Here is a 15,619-nt window from a genome sequence, read left to right on the forward strand (position 1 = left end):
GTGTAGATTGCTCTAGGTGGCATTGACATCTTCACAATATTTGTTCTTCCAATCCATAAGCATGGAACATTTTTCCATTTCTTTGTGTCTTCCTCAATTTCTTTCATGAGTATTTTATAGTTTATAGCATGAGTTGCTATAAACCCAAAGGTTTCTTTTTCTCAGCTTCTTTATTTTCCATCATTTCGTCTTCTATATCACTAAATCTCTCTTCTGCCTCATTTATCCTAGCAGTTAGAGCCTCCATTTTTGATTGCACCTCATTAATAGCCTTTTTGATTTCGACTTGGTTAGATTTTAGTTCTTTTATTTAATTAATTAATTATTTATTTTATTTCTCCAGAAAGGATTTCTCTAATATCTTCCAAAGTTTTTTCAAGCCCAGCTAGTATCTTTAAAATTGTCATTCTGAACTCTAGTTCCGCCTTACTAATGTCCATATTGATTAGGTCCCTGGCAGTCATTACTGCCTCTTGTTCTTTTTTTTTTGAGGTGATTTTTTTCCGTCTTGTCATTTGTCCAGAGGACAATAGATGAATGAGAGAACAAAATGCTAACAAGCTAACAACGACCCCAGAAAAATATACACTAAACAAATCAGAAGAGACCTGAAACCGGGGGGAAAGAAAGAAAAAAGAAAAAAAAAGAGAAAAAGAAAAAAGATTAAAAAAAAGAATATGATTAAATATGATCAGGCTGGTGCATAGATCAGTGCCACACACTAGATTTTGGGTGTATTTTGGTCTGTTAGAAGAAAGTGCCTCCCAAAGTTTTAATGAAAAAGGGTAAATACGATGAAGGGATGGAATATGACTATAAAGATGAAAAATATAAAAGAATTTAAAAAAGGAGTTAATAAGAAAAGAAGTTGGTTGAAAAAAGAAAGAAGAGGAATTAAAAAGGGGGGAGAGAATGTGATCAGGCAGGAGACTAGAACAAAGCCATACACTAGAGATTTAGGGTATATTTTGGTCTGTTAGAAGAAACTGTATCCCAAAATTTTAAAGAGAGAACAACTTATATATATATATACCAAAAATAAGGTTAACTACTATGAAGGGATAGAATATGACTCTAAAAATGAAAAATAAAAAAGATTTTTTAAAAAGGGATTGATAAGATGTTGGTTGAAAAAGGGGGAAAGAACAATTCAAAAAAGAAAAAGAAAACAAAGAAAATTTTAAAAATTAACTTTGGAAAGACTAAAGAATCAGGGGGAAAAAAAAGCCATGAATTCTATGTGCTGTATGCCCCTCGTGCTGGAGTTCTGCCATTCTCATTGATCGGTAAACTTGGTCTTGGCTGGCTATTCTTGCTGATCTTCTGGGGCAGGGGCCTGTTGCCATGGGTCTCAAATGTCTTTGCCAAAGGCGGAATTGCCCTGCCCTTGCTGGGGGTGGGCTAAGTAATCTGCTTGGCTTTGGTCTGGGAGCTTTTGTTCCCTGCAAGCTTTTGTATGGGTTTGCAGGAGGAGAGTAAAAATGGCGGCCTCCCAATCTCTGCCCCGGAGGAGCCAAGAACTTGGGGCCCCACTCCTCAGTACACTCCCAGAGAAAAGCAGTCAATCACTCCTGTCTCCCCAGTCTCCAGCCGCACTCTGTGCTCACCTGGCCTGTGACCGAGCGGTTCTACCTCTGGCATCCGACCCCGTGTGGAGTCTCCAAACCCAGCAGATCCCTGCGGTGCACTCCCGTGCCGCTCCTCCCGGGGGAGGAAGGGGAGTCTCCCCAGATCTGCTGCTTGTTGGGTCCCTGCTGGAAGAGCAGTGGCCCAACTGCGGTGGATCATGGTTTATGGCAACCCCGAGCTGAGAGCCCACTCCTTGGCTCTGTCTTTGCAGCCGGCTTCCCCGTTCCAGTACCTGGGAGGGAGCTCTGCCGCACTCAGGCACCCCCAGTCTTTCTGTGACCCCGAGGGTCCTCAGACCACACTGTCCCGCAAGGGTTCCACCCCCCGCTTAGCCACTGGAGCGACGTCCCTCAGTGAAGCCGACTTCTAAAAGTTCCAATTTTATGCTCCGCGGCTCTATCACTTGCCAGAAGCGGCGGACAGAGGACCCCTCCCCCGCCATCTATCCTCCCGAATATCGCCTCGGATTCCCTTCTCTGCATGTCCTACCTTCCAGAAAGTGGTCGCTTTTCTGTTCAGAGAGTTGCTGCTATTCTTTTCTTCCATCTCCTGTTGAGTTCGTAGGTGTTCAGAATGGTTTGATCCCTATCCAGCTGAATTCCTGGGACCAGACGAAATTTAGGTCTCCTACTCCTCCATCATCTTGCTCCGCCCCCAAACTTTGCTTACTTTAAATGCTTAGATATTTCTCTGTAATCGGTGGATCAAAAACATTGTAGGATTTAGAATCGAACTCAAATCAAACAAGTCAAACTGTATAGATGACACTAGATCGTGAGCTCTTCTAAGCTAAAACAAGTCGTATTAAGATGTGTGGTGCACCATGCCTAATTGAAAACAGGATCTCAGGATTTTTTGAACAAAATGAATGACTCGTGAATGTTTTAAATACTTGAATAATTTCATGGAATTTTCCTTCTTGATATTTTATCTCCTTTTTCCCTTCTTTGTTTTGTTTTTTAACAGATAAGCCTTGTAAAGAAATTCTCAGGCCAAAACGAATGCTGCAAAAGAAAATTGAAGAGGAAGGTACTCTAAAATTTCATGTGGTTGTGAAAAGGTTATGATCTTATTATTCAAAAGCTGGAGAGAACTAATCATTGTCTAATTTTCCCTAATCCAAATAGAATGGATGAAAAGAAAAATATGTACAGATGTCTAGCTCACCTCTTTCAGAAAGATTAATCCAAATAAATCCAATACTTCATTTGCTATAACCTCAATCTGAAGAAAATAAGTATTATTTCTATCTCTAAAATCTAAAAGATTAACTTTTATTTGTTACAAATACTTCCTCTCTATAGACTTCATTTGGCAACTAAAATTATATTCTTCCATTTTATTCTTACAAAATCCATGATTTGATTAACTTTGAAATGTACCTGGAAACCCATTTCTTCTATTTTATATATTTAACAGCAAATAGTATTTTGGATTATTCTTTGGGAAGTCAGTCTAATAGAAATTATTTTTAAACAATTATTTAAATAGAAATATGATCATTGACAATGTTAAAATAGGAAGAACGTTGAAATGGAAGTCAGTCACCTGAGTTCAACTAATAATCATGCTTCAAGCAGTAATAATTCCTTCCCCATCCATATATGAGTTATTTTAACTTTAACCTTTGTTCTAAGTTCTAATGAGATGAAAAAGGAAGACACTGAGTAATTTGAGCACTTCTCATGAAGGATGATGCCACTAGTGATGGTCTACAAACCATGTCACATAAGAAAATTTTTAAAAACAGGATCTGTAGCTTCAAGAAGGAAACACTTGTATGGTGGTGGTACCTATCTTCAAATATTTGAAGGCTTCTCAGTTAACTTATTTCACTCAAAGGGTGCTGAACCCAAGGTGCCCATTTCAAAAGTTAGTATTTAGCTTAGTCGCAAGAAGCTCTTTAACCATTTTAGTGTGAATGAGAATGATCTACCTGGTGGGGCCACATTCTCGCCATTCCTTGAACAGCCAGCCTAGAGTGGCTGGTCATTCACCTGGCAGTGGCTGTTGTGGGGCAGGGAGTCATGTGGCAGTAGAAACCAGGTACCCCTCGAGGTCCCTCCTGAGCCAGAGGGGGTGTCATGACTCTGTGCATAATCAGGGACACTGGCATCTTTACCATTTCAGTGGCTAAATACAAACATGCCATACTGAAGAAATGTTGTTATGATGGAGCCTTTCTTAACTATGATGAGACCTGTGAGCAGCGTGCTGCCCGGATTAAGGTAGGACCCAGATGCGTCAAGATTTTCAAGGAATGTTGTAACATCGCCAGCCAGCTCCGTTCTGAAGTGTCTCATAAAAACATCCAGTTGGGAAGGCTGCGTAAGTTTGACATTTTCTATCAGAATTCTGCCCCATTTGGGGAATCTTGTGTAATTCTGCGCTGCTAAAAAAGGGCAGTTTTCATGGTTTATTTACAGCTGAAATTAGAAAAGATGACTTGTAAATGCCCATCAGAATGAAATCAGTTATCATTGTTGGCAATCAGAAGAGGTACATAGAGTATAGAGCAGAGCACACAAGCCCGTAGTCAAGACCCCAGGGTAAGTTTAAAGCCAGCTCATTCTATAAACTTGAATGACTATATATCCTCTCTGAGCCTCAGTCTCCTCATTTTTCAAGCAGGAAGCTTGGGCTACATGATCTCCAGTATGCCTTTGAATTCTAGAATTCTATGGTTCTGTGACACTACAATCAATAAAAATTTTGTTTATGCCTGTACTGATCAAATATAGCCAAAGATTTCTTTTTTTAATTATTTTTTTCAAGATTTTATTTATTTATTTGAGAGAGCGAGAATGAGAGAGAGAGAGAGCACATGAGAGGGGGGAGGGTCAGAGGGAGAAGCAGACTCACCGCTGAGCGGGGAGCCCGATGCGGGACTCGAGCCCGGGACTCCAGGACCATGACCTGAGCCGAAGGCAGTCGCTTAACCAACTGAGCCACCCAGGCGTCCACAAAGATTTCTAAACTTAGCACAAGGTTAAGTGTACTTACACAGAAGATGAAATCTTATTTCCATCTCAACCATAAAATATGTTTTCAGAATTTATAGACCTCTCAATAGGTTTTCAGAATTTTTAGGACTTTCATTCATTTATGTACAGTCAAAACAAAATGAACAAAAGCGGAATGATGGCTCCTGTTTCAGAATCTGATCATTTAACAGCATGTCTTTCAATATTGTCCATCTAAGTGGATATATTTCTGTAAACATAAATTTTTGTGGCCATTTATCCAAACTGTGTTATTATATATATTTAGGTTGTTTTCAGTTTTTTGCTTATTACAAGAAGCACTTTCACAAACATTCTAGTACATATATTTTTCATTGTCCTATTTTTCATCTGATTTGGTTTCCGCTGCACGGAACTGAGTCTGCTATTCCCTCCCTCCTTTCTGGTACTCTGCTCTGCCCCTCGTTCTAGAAAGCCTGGCCTCCCAAAACGCCCATAGGTGTTGCAATTCTGCAGAGGTCTGCATGGGTTTCTCTCCCTGCTCTGCAGCCTGCAAACTGCCTCCAGACAGTAAACCTGGACAATTCCAGGGTTCACCTAACCTGTCTCCGTTCTCTCAGGAATCATAGCCCTGGGTCACTTATGCTGTAATGTCTGAAAACTGTTGTTTTATATAATGTGACTGTTTTTTAAGGTTTTTCTTTTTTTAATTTTTGTTTGTGTGTGTGTGTGTGTGTGTGTGTGTGTGTGTGTGTGTGTGTGTGTGTTTAAGACAGAAGAGTAACCCCTATCAGTGCCTCTTGGACAGAAGCAGAAATTCTGAAATTCTGTCCATTTTTATTAAGGGAATTATAAATAAATTTCCTTTAGGTAAACCTCCCTTATTTTATAACATAAATGCAATTACTGTAATCATAAGAATGCAAATAACTTTATAGATTGATCAGAATCTTTTATAATCTCAGGAACACTAAGCATTTAGCAATTTAAGAAACAAGTCATTAAAGATATTTTTATGCTCTATTTGCTTTGTCAGTACCAAGGCCTTGAAAGTTCTATTTTGAAATCACTAAACAAAATGTTCCATTGACCTTTTAGAAACTACTCAAGTTATAGATTAGTGTCCATGCTTTAAAATTTGGCTCTAAGTAAAATTTGTGTTGTTTTTTCATAATCACACATACTCCACCCCCCTCCCCCCAGATATAAAGACCCTGTTACCAGTAACCAAGCCAGAAATAAGGAGCTATTTTCCAGAAAGTTGGTTATGGGAAGTTCATCATGTCTCCAGAAGGTATTATACTTACTCAACATTCCTCTGAAAAATGTGGGAAAATGTAAATATTATAGCCAAAAGTCTGGAAACTACCCATTTCCCAATAGTTTATTTAAGAGTTAAGACAGTATTAGCATTTGATCAAATTTTGTTTTATTTGCTTCACTTTTTTTTTTTTTTTTAATGTGTGCTTGCTCTAGTAACTAGTTCTAGGGCAAGATTAACTAACTCTTGGTGAGGAAAGGTGCTATTGCATTTAATTTCATTCTACCTCAATAAGTCTATACTGAACACAAATGTGTGCTATATGCTATAGTAAGCAGCCATTTTCATCCTGAAATAGCTATACTGTAAAATAAATATTGATTAATAAGAAGAAAGGTTCTTTTCTTGTTATTCAACACATTTTTATGGAATGACTGCTCTGTCCCAGGCACTGAAAACAGTGATAACAGTGCTGAGTCCCTGAGCATCACCCTTCCCCGGGGACTCAAAACATTGACTTCAAGGTGCAGTGTAAGCCCTGAGGCCCAAGCCCGCCGTCAGTCTTAAAATGGGTCTCCTCGTCTCTACTCTTGTCGCCTCTAGTCCTTCCTCCACAGTGTTGTCCATTTCAGCTGGCATTGCCCCTTGGCTAGCACTTCCTCCGGTAAGCCCTCCCACCGCTCTCCCCAACCCCACCAGCAACTGGATTCATTACCCCTCCCAACTAGCCCTGTTGCGTGTAACACACACCTTTATAATGGCCTGTTTACCTGCCTGTCTTCCACATTAAAATGATACTTCCAGGACAAAGACTAAATTCAGATTACTGTTTTATATTCAGGACCTGGCATAGAGTCCAGCTGTAGAGGCACCCAAATAAATGTGTTGAATCAATGCACACTGCCTCTGAACTTTTTTTTTTAATTTTTTTTTAAAGATTTTATTTATTTATTTGACAGAGAGAGACAGCGAGAGCAGGAACACAAGCAGGGGGAGTGGGAGAGGGAGAAGCAGGCTTCCCGCTGAGCAGGGAGCCCGATGTGGGACTCGATCCCAGGACCCTGGGATCATGACCTGAGCCGAAGGCAGACGCTTAACAACTGAGCCACCCAGGCGCCTGCCTCTGAACTTTTTTAAATGCTTTATTGGTGCAGCTATTATAGTGAATTGCAGTTTATTTATTAACTTCTTCTAGTAGACTATAAACTACTTGAGAACAGCACTGTATCTTTAAGTGCTGTGTCCTCAGTGTCAGTGCTATGCCTGACACAAAGTTGGTGGACAACAGCTATTTGTTGAATGAAATAAATAGATAGATAAGCTTAATCTTAATCAGAAATTTTTAGTTATGTTGACTTTGTCATGAGCAATGTTAAGATGAATGACTTTGCTGCCCTATCTTAGAACATACCGCACAATAAGTACCTTTTTGTATGCTTTGAATTTGTGGTGTTTCAAAGGCATCTTTCTGAATTTGAATTCTCTTCATACGAGTGAAATATTTAAAAACATGCAACACGTAGGAGAGTTAATGAATATATTTTTCTTGCTTGATTTTTCCTTAATACCTGATGTACTTTTGTTGTGATTTTTTTCTTCTAAAGTAGTATGAAGCAAAAATTCTGTTAGTGAATGCTGGCAAGTTGGGCTAATCACTGTATTTGAATATTAACATTTTAACTTTCAGAAGCCAATTGGAATTTGTGCTACCTGATTCTCTAACTACCTGGGAAATTCAAGGTGTTGGCATTTCAGATAGTGGTAAGCAAACTTAAGCTATATACTCATTTAAGGAGTGATTTGATTAGCAAAATGTAGTTTTTTTTGTTATAATCTATATAGTTCACCCAGGACTTAAGTGGTGTCATTTGTTAAATATCCTTTTTAATGTATTACAAAAAGACTTGGATATGCCCATATCATTGACCATATTAATTTGTTCTTCTGCTCTTCTATTAGCCATCATTTTATCAATGCTGATGTCAAGTCCCCATTTTCCTTTATTTTTCTCAGCGACTGGGAGCTTGAGTAGAGTTAGAAACAAATGTATGACTTCTCTCCTGGGCGAATGCCCTTCTGTGGCGATTTAGTACAGATACTTTATTAATGACATCAGAATTGGTTTTGTTTGTTTGCTAATTTTTATTTAAAATCTTGGTTTCCACAGTCAAAATTTTATACCCATTAAATGGAGTCAATAATGAATATCTAAAAAGAGATTTGGTACTTCTACATTCTCATGCCTTAGGTAGAATTAAATCTCTGTTAGACAAATGAAGCTTTCTATTAATACCAATAATTATGGAAATACAGATCAATGAGTAGAAAATTCAAGGACATGACAGTGCAGAGAAGAACATAATGTAATATGCCTTTTTCCTTCAAGCAAAGCAAATCTGAGACACAGTAGTACTAATAAGGCATTGTAGAATTCCCTAATATGCCTCTATTTGCTTTCACTTTGGACTGAAGGTATATGTGTTGCTGATACTCTCAAGGCACAGGTGTTCAAAGATGTCTTCCTGGAAATGAATATACCATATTCTGTTGTACGAGGGGAACAAATCCAATTGAAAGGAACTGTTTACAACTATAGGATGTTTGATATACGGGTAAGTAGGTATTTATTATATGTTCAAATAAATGGAAAAAAGGAAGAATTCTCTGATTTTATAAGAATTCTATTAATGGAATTATCACATACACAAAAAACAAAAATTCAACTCAATGCAGGGATGAAGAAAGGAGGAAGACTTACGACAAATTTTCTTATAATTCCAATTTAAAGAAGAATACAAGGGGCACCTGGGTGGCTCAGTTAGTTAAGCATCAAAACTCCATCCATGGCTGGACAACTTGTCTTCTTTTTGTCAGCACACGACTAAAGAGAATTATACAATAGGGTGACGGATTTCACCTGAAAACAATAGTCACAAAACTTTGTATGGGAACTCAATGTGGTCCAAAAATCTAACTATATTTTTTTTTTAAAGATTTTATTTATTTATTCATGAGAGACACAGAGAGAGAGAGAGCGAGAGAGAGGCAGAGGGAGAAGCAGGCTCCCAAGGAGCAGGGAGCCCGATGCGGGACTCGATCCCAGGACTCTGGGATCATGACCTGAGCCGAAGGCAGACGCTTAACCATCTGAGCCACCCAGGCGCCCCTAACTATATTTTTTAAAAAGCTCTAATTTCATGCTTAGAGATGAGTATTTCAGTGGTTTCCAAAAATTTTGCTTACATACTCTAAATTTTGGGGGGGAAACTATGTACCCCATTGGCACATTTTTAATTAGCATCTAAAATTTTTCATCATAACTATAACTTTGGGAATATTTAAATATTAATATTTTTTCAATGAAATGGTTATAACAAACTTTAAATGTATACAGCAGAATCTAAACACCATAACATTCCATTTAAAAATACCCAAATAAACTGTTATTAACAACAGATTAGATATCAATTCCTTTTTCTCTGTGAACACATATTCCCATTTCACTCTCCTAATGTTATATATTTTATGCTTGAATGTTTTCTATTGAACACCCTCATACTTTGATGCAACAAAAATATGTAGATATACTGAAATTGAAATGTTTTTGAATTCCATAAGACTCTCAGTGTCAAGTAATTGCTTGTGGATTTAGTTAAAATTTTGTAAGGATTTTGATACGTATTGTCCTCAAGTTATAAATTAATGTAGGGGAAACTGACCCGCCTACAATGCTGAATCTTTTACATCTCTTTGTCCTTTTCTTTATTCATTAGGTCAGTGGCCAGCTATTGCCCATGGGCCCAAACTGACCTGCTGCCTCTTGTGGCCTGTACTCTAAGAATGGTTTTTACATTTTTTTTTTAAAGATTGAAGGAAAGAAGAAATTTTCATGGTGCATGAAAATTATATGAAATTCAAATTTCAGTGTCCGTAAATAAAGTGTACTGCCACATTTACCTGTGTAGGTATCGTCCATGGCAAATTGAGTAGTTGTGACACAAACCACTAAAGGGATGCTTTCATTGCTCAGAGTGCTGCCAGTTGCAATGACACAATTGTAACTCAACAGGCTCTTAAGTGACATGCATCTCACTGCACTGCCATATTTTGTTTAACTTTTAAATTATCAGTGCATTTTCATCGTATCAAAATAAGAAACAAGAACATCTGTGATATCTCAGGGTTAGTCCCTATTAATTATCTTTCCTCAAGTATAGGTCACATTTTCTTATTTCTTCTTATCTAGTAATTTTGGACTGGACCTTGGACCTTATTAATGAAATGTTACAGTGACTCTGGAGTCGCTCAAGTTCCTCTGAAGATCTTCCATTTTGGTTTGTGTGTTTTAGCAGGCAGATGGCTGAATTCAGTCCCAAACTCTGAAATCTCAGTTCTGTTCTATTAGCCTTGGTCTGGATGCGTGGAATCTGTGCTGTGTGTTGTTCAAGGGTTGGCCAGATTTAAGCAAAGTTTATACGCTGAACGTGGAACACCTTCACGTTTCGGCTCTCGTGGCTGTTTCGTATTCTGTCCCCTGGCTCTTCAAGCCAATATGATGACAGGTTCTGCCAGAGGTTTAGCCACTCATCAAGGCACCACTGGGGCCTTCCCTCAGGTGAAACCTGTAATCAACAGGAATCTCACCCAGGATCATTCTTTCCTTCCAGCTGCTGCCTTCTCTTCCACTCTCTAGTGCCTTTAGGCTGTGTGTGTGTGTGTGTGTGTGTGTGTGTGTGTAGTCGAGAGTTTATAGTTGTGTTTGCAGAATGGTTGTCCAACAGGATCTACTCGGCCATCACTAAAAGCAGAACTCCTGCTGTAGGCTTTTTAAATTGATATTCTATGTCTGAAAACTGAAGATATCCAGTTTTAAGCATTCTTTTCTATTCCCAACTTACTAAGAATTTTTATAATGAATTTATGCGGAATTCTGTCAAACCACTCTTCTCCTTCCCCATGCTACCCCTGCTATCCTGGGGGACTGAATCATTGACCTTGGGCAACCCAGTAGGCTTCTTTAACTCCTGCCCCACCCATGCAGGTTGTTGTGTTTCCCAAAAAGATAATTAAGAGTGAAAAAGAACATTCCACTTTTGAGAAATTCTTCAGATTAGTTGTTGAATGTTGGCATTCTTTCTTGTTTACCTGCTTTATTTATTCTGTATCTTACAATTTTATGCTTTGGGATATAGTTCTTAATTCTATCAGTTCACTAGATTTTGGAGTGAAGATGAAAAATATTCCCTGTTTCAACCAGAAGTAGGTAGGTACTATTATTATTGTCCCCATTACAAAGATGAGGAAATGAACAGTTAAAGAGGTCATGTGACCTGATATTGTCCTACAGTAAGAGGCAGAGCCAAGATTAGAACCTAGATCTTTCTGGAGCCCACGTTTGGTTGTAAAACGGGTCCAAGTGGAGAATTAATAAGCAACAAGGTTAGAAAAGTAAGGTGGGGACATATCTGGCAGGGCCTTGAATGCCAAGAGATGGCGTTCTCAGTCTTTCCTAAAATCATCATGTGTTGAATACCAAAGGCTGAGCTAAAAGATACAAAGGGGAGTAAGACACGTAAAGTGCCTCAGCCTGGGGTTCGCACTGCCTGAGGTACAGGCATGTAAAGAGACCATGCAACAAATGGTATCATGACAACGTGAACAAAGAACCTGAGCAGCTTCACACCTGATTTAGAAGGTTATAATCTAAGGAAGGTAAGGCATTTCAGAGCCGGGGCTGAACTTGCCAGACATCTCTTCACATTGCTAAATTCTACAGCAACTTGTGTGTGTATGTTCAAAAATCTGAAATGAGCTTTCTCCTCTGCCTTATAATCTAAGGAATTCTTTATCACTGTAAAAATCTCAGGGAGAGTTTGTATCCAGACGAACAAGGTCAGGGCATACTTTCCTTATCATAAAATGTTGTTTTTTTTTTTTAAAGATTTGATTTATTTATTTATTCATGAGAGAGAGAGAGAGAGAGAGAGACAGAGGGAGAAGTAGGCTCCCAAGGAGGAGGGAGCCCAATGTGGGACCCGATCCCAGGACTCTGGGATCATGACCTGAGCTGAAGGCAGACGCTTAACCATCTGAGCCACTGAGGCGCCCTATCATAAAGTGTTTTAATATAACTGTTCACTGGTAATATTTCAGTTCTGTGTTAAAATGTCTGCTGTGGAGGGAATCTGTACATCAGGAAGCCCAGCCATTGACCACCAGGGCAGCAGTCCCTCCAGATGTCTGTCCCAGAGAGTAGAAGCTTCCTCCAGTCATCTGGTGACCTTCACTGTGCTTCCCCTGGAAATTGGCCTCCACAACATCAACTTTTCACTGGAGACTTCACTTGGAAAAGAAATCTTAGTAAAAACATTACGAGTGGTGGTAAGAAAAATATGCTTTTTTTCTGATTCTTTTTAAAAACACCTTTTTCATAGGTGAAGGTGAAGAGTATACTTAGCCTGGTAACTAGTGTATGGAAGTGTCAAGTCACTATATTGTACACCTGAAACTAATATAACACTGTGTATTGATTATAATGGAATTAAAATTTAAAAAAAGAAAGAAAGAGAAAGAACAATAATACTTTTTTCATTCTGAAAAACAAGATGTCAGCAGCTTATCATTAAGTAGATCAGAAAAAGAACACAGAGAAAAATAATATAAATGTAAATGTAACAAAATGCTAACATTTGAAGGAAACTGGGTAAAGGTTATCTCAGATTTTTTTTGTACTATTCTTACAACTTTTCTTTCAGTCTGACATTATGTTTTAAAAATTTAAATAAAACAATGGTACTTGCTTACTGTATATGTATATTGTATATGGAATAATGAAAAACCACAGAGAAGAAAATTAAAATCACTGATAACTCCCACACCCAAAGATATCCAACTGTGACAATTTGGTATATATATATATATATATATATATATATAGCCTTCCAAGTTTTTCCCCCTAACACATTCAAAAGACATGTCTTGAAATCGATGTGCCAGACATTAGGCAGGTACTGGATTTCCAACAATAAATAAGACACTGCCCATGCATTTACAGTTTAGAATTTATAGTCTAAAAAAATGTCCCATTTACAAATGAGTAAACAGACTAAAAAGGGAAGAAAACTATCATTTATTAAGTACTATTTACCCACATAGGCCATTGAGTGTTTTCTTGTTATCTTACTAAGGTTGAGATTCTTGCCAAGAGGCACATGGCTAATTAATGACAGAACTGGGCCTTCTTAGGTCTTCATTCTCTGACCTCTGTTTTCAGCCATGAAATCACTTCAGTAGACATGTACTGACTTACTTTGTGTAAGGCATGTCCTATGCATCCTTGCATGGTGGTTCCATGCACAGACTCTGGAGACAGGCTGCCTGGGTTTGAATCCTGGCTCCACCACTTCCTAGCAGTGTGACATTGGATAAGTTTCTTGATTTCTCTATGTGTTCTTTTCCTCATCTATCAAATGGGAGTAATAATAGTTTCTACTTCATAGAGTATTTTTTTAGGTTAAACGAGCTAATACATACAAAGCACTTAGATCAATTACCTGGCTTATAATAACTTCTATTTAAGTATTTGCTCTGGTTATTATGCAAGTAGCCAGAGAATCTTATTCTTCCATGTAGGGATATAAATATTTACACATATTTTGCCTTTTAAAAAAAGAATTTTTCAATTAGAAAGTCTTTAAGTTGATCCAAGAATTCAGGTCACATAAATTTAATTATATTCTTTCGTCATTTGAATGGGGCAGCTGAAATCCAGTGAACAAATTAAGGCTCCACTGAGGGAGTTAAATTTAATTATATTCTTGACAATGTTTTCTCCCTTTTTAGCCGGAAGGTGTCAAAAAGGAAAGTTATGCTGGTGTTACTCTGGACCCAAGGGGTATTTATGGTAGGCAAAATGATTTTGTATTTGTATGTCTTCTTTTGCTCTAGAAATTAAAGTGTCTAGGTAACCTGAAATACTGTTTTTCAAAATGTCAATTGTCTGGAATAAGAAATATCCACTTCTTAGTTCATTGATAGTCTTAATAGCATATGTTGTATTGTAACCTGCATGGGTTTAGAATAAAGAAAAAGAATTCCATTAATTTTAAGTGCAAAGCATTGAGATAGTAATAATTGCATGACTTCTCTTCAATAGTAGTCATTTTTTATCCATCACAATAATAATTTATAATATTTTCTTATAGAACCATCAATCCCAAAGAACACTTAAGAAAAAGTCATTTCCATACTTCTTTAAGACGCAGTATTTGAAAACACAATAATGCTGATTAGTCACTTAACTAACCCATTCCTCATTGTTCCTACTCCCCTGCTTTTACCCTTCAATAAAGATATTCTGAATCTTCTCACAGTTAGAATTTTGTGAAAATCCAAGCATTTAATCAAGGCCCATACATATATATATATATATATATATATATGCGAAATTTAGAATGTGTTCAACTAACAATTCTTTTCAACAACAAAAAAAGGTAGCCTGCCACAGTTCTTATTAAATGGTTAAAATTTACCTTATTATTGCATTGAATAATTTTTCTTTGTTTTCAGTGACAGAGCAGTGAGGAAAAAAGTTTACTTATAAATCAAGACCCTATACTCAGAGAGCCATTTCCTCTGGGCAAGCAAAGAATTCAGACCTTTACCTTTAAATCAGCTGAGTACCCTCAGCTAAGGATGACTTCAACAGGGTAACAGAAAGAAAAATCCATCCTAGATGCATATATCCAGATGCTTCCTTTTTTAAAAATTTTATCTTCACACATATCTTCTTCCAGCCTGTCTGTTGTGAAGGATCTGTGGGGAGAGATATTACAAATTCTGAGGTTTGGGGCCTCATACAGTTACATCAGGCCTCAGAGCCACTGTGTCCTTTTTTTCTTCCCGTTTACCCTTGTGCCTCCTATCCTGACATTACTTCAAACTGATTTCCAAAGTGGTCCTGTCTTGTACATCCCAGTGGTAGACATCAGGGCCACACGATGGGAATGATCTTTCGTCTGGGAATAAGTCGCTCGATCAAAGATCTTGGTGAAAAAAATAGTAATATTAAATTCTATGCCTCTTTCCAATCTTGCCGTATGACTTTTCTCCTTATCGTTTTAGACAACTTAGATTTAGGTACTTTGTTACTTTCTAGAGGGTACTTAGGTACTTTGTTACTTTCTAGAGGGCTAAATAGGGTAAAGATGACAATTAATTCTGTCCAGTGAGTTTGGAGAGTTTATGAAATACTTCCAATATTTATATGTTGGAATTGCTATACCAATATGATACTTTATAGAATTCCATTTTTTTAAAAAAGATTTTATTTATCTGACAGAGAGAGACAGTGAGAGCAGGAACACAAGCAGGGGGAGTGGGAGAGGGAGAAGCAGGCTCCCCGCTGAGCAGGGAGCCCGATGCGGGGCTCGATCCCAGGACCCCGGGATCATGACCTGAGCCGAAGGTAGACACTTAACGACTGAGCCACCCAGGCGCCCATAAATTCCATTTTTTTTAAAAAGGCCAAAATATATTTGGAAAAGTAAATGGACAATAACCTCACTGGAAATTTGAAAAAAAATATCACTGAGGGAGAAGGAGGTATCAGAACAAATTGTAAAATAATAGGAATTAACATAGTGTGGCATCAGCTTAAAATGAGGACTAAATGTGGAAACTCAATCCAAGGAGCGCTCATCCTTGGTTCCTGCTTTCTCCCCCCCACAAGCCCTTTACCTCCAAATCTTTTCTTCTCTGGGCTGCA

The 15,619-nt window shown here is 38.0% G+C and overlaps 1 protein-coding gene across 1 annotated transcript in view; it reads left to right on the forward strand.

Annotated features, from left to right (window-relative positions):
• The window catches only part of C5 (complement C5), an 87,670-nt gene that overhangs the window by 33,315 nt on the left and 38,736 nt on the right, over positions 1-15,619 (forward strand). Inside the window, exons 16-22 of the mRNA XM_025888322.2 lie at positions 2,596-2,658; positions 3,760-3,957; positions 5,796-5,886; positions 7,541-7,614; positions 8,326-8,465; positions 12,007-12,234; positions 13,696-13,756. Of these exons, the coding sequence (XP_025744107.1) occupies positions 2,596-2,658; positions 3,760-3,957; positions 5,796-5,886; positions 7,541-7,614; positions 8,326-8,465; positions 12,007-12,234; positions 13,696-13,756 (855 nt within the window). The remainder of the gene's footprint in view (positions 1-2,595; positions 2,659-3,759; positions 3,958-5,795; positions 5,887-7,540; positions 7,615-8,325; positions 8,466-12,006; positions 12,235-13,695; positions 13,757-15,619) is intronic.

The sequence above is a fragment of the Callorhinus ursinus genome, unplaced genomic scaffold (assembly GCF_003265705.2).
Source record: "Callorhinus ursinus isolate GAN/ISIS: 27379988/994484 unplaced genomic scaffold, GSC_fseal_2.0 scaffold24, whole genome shotgun sequence".
Lineage (NCBI taxonomy): Eukaryota > Metazoa > Chordata > Mammalia > Carnivora > Otariidae > Callorhinus > Callorhinus ursinus.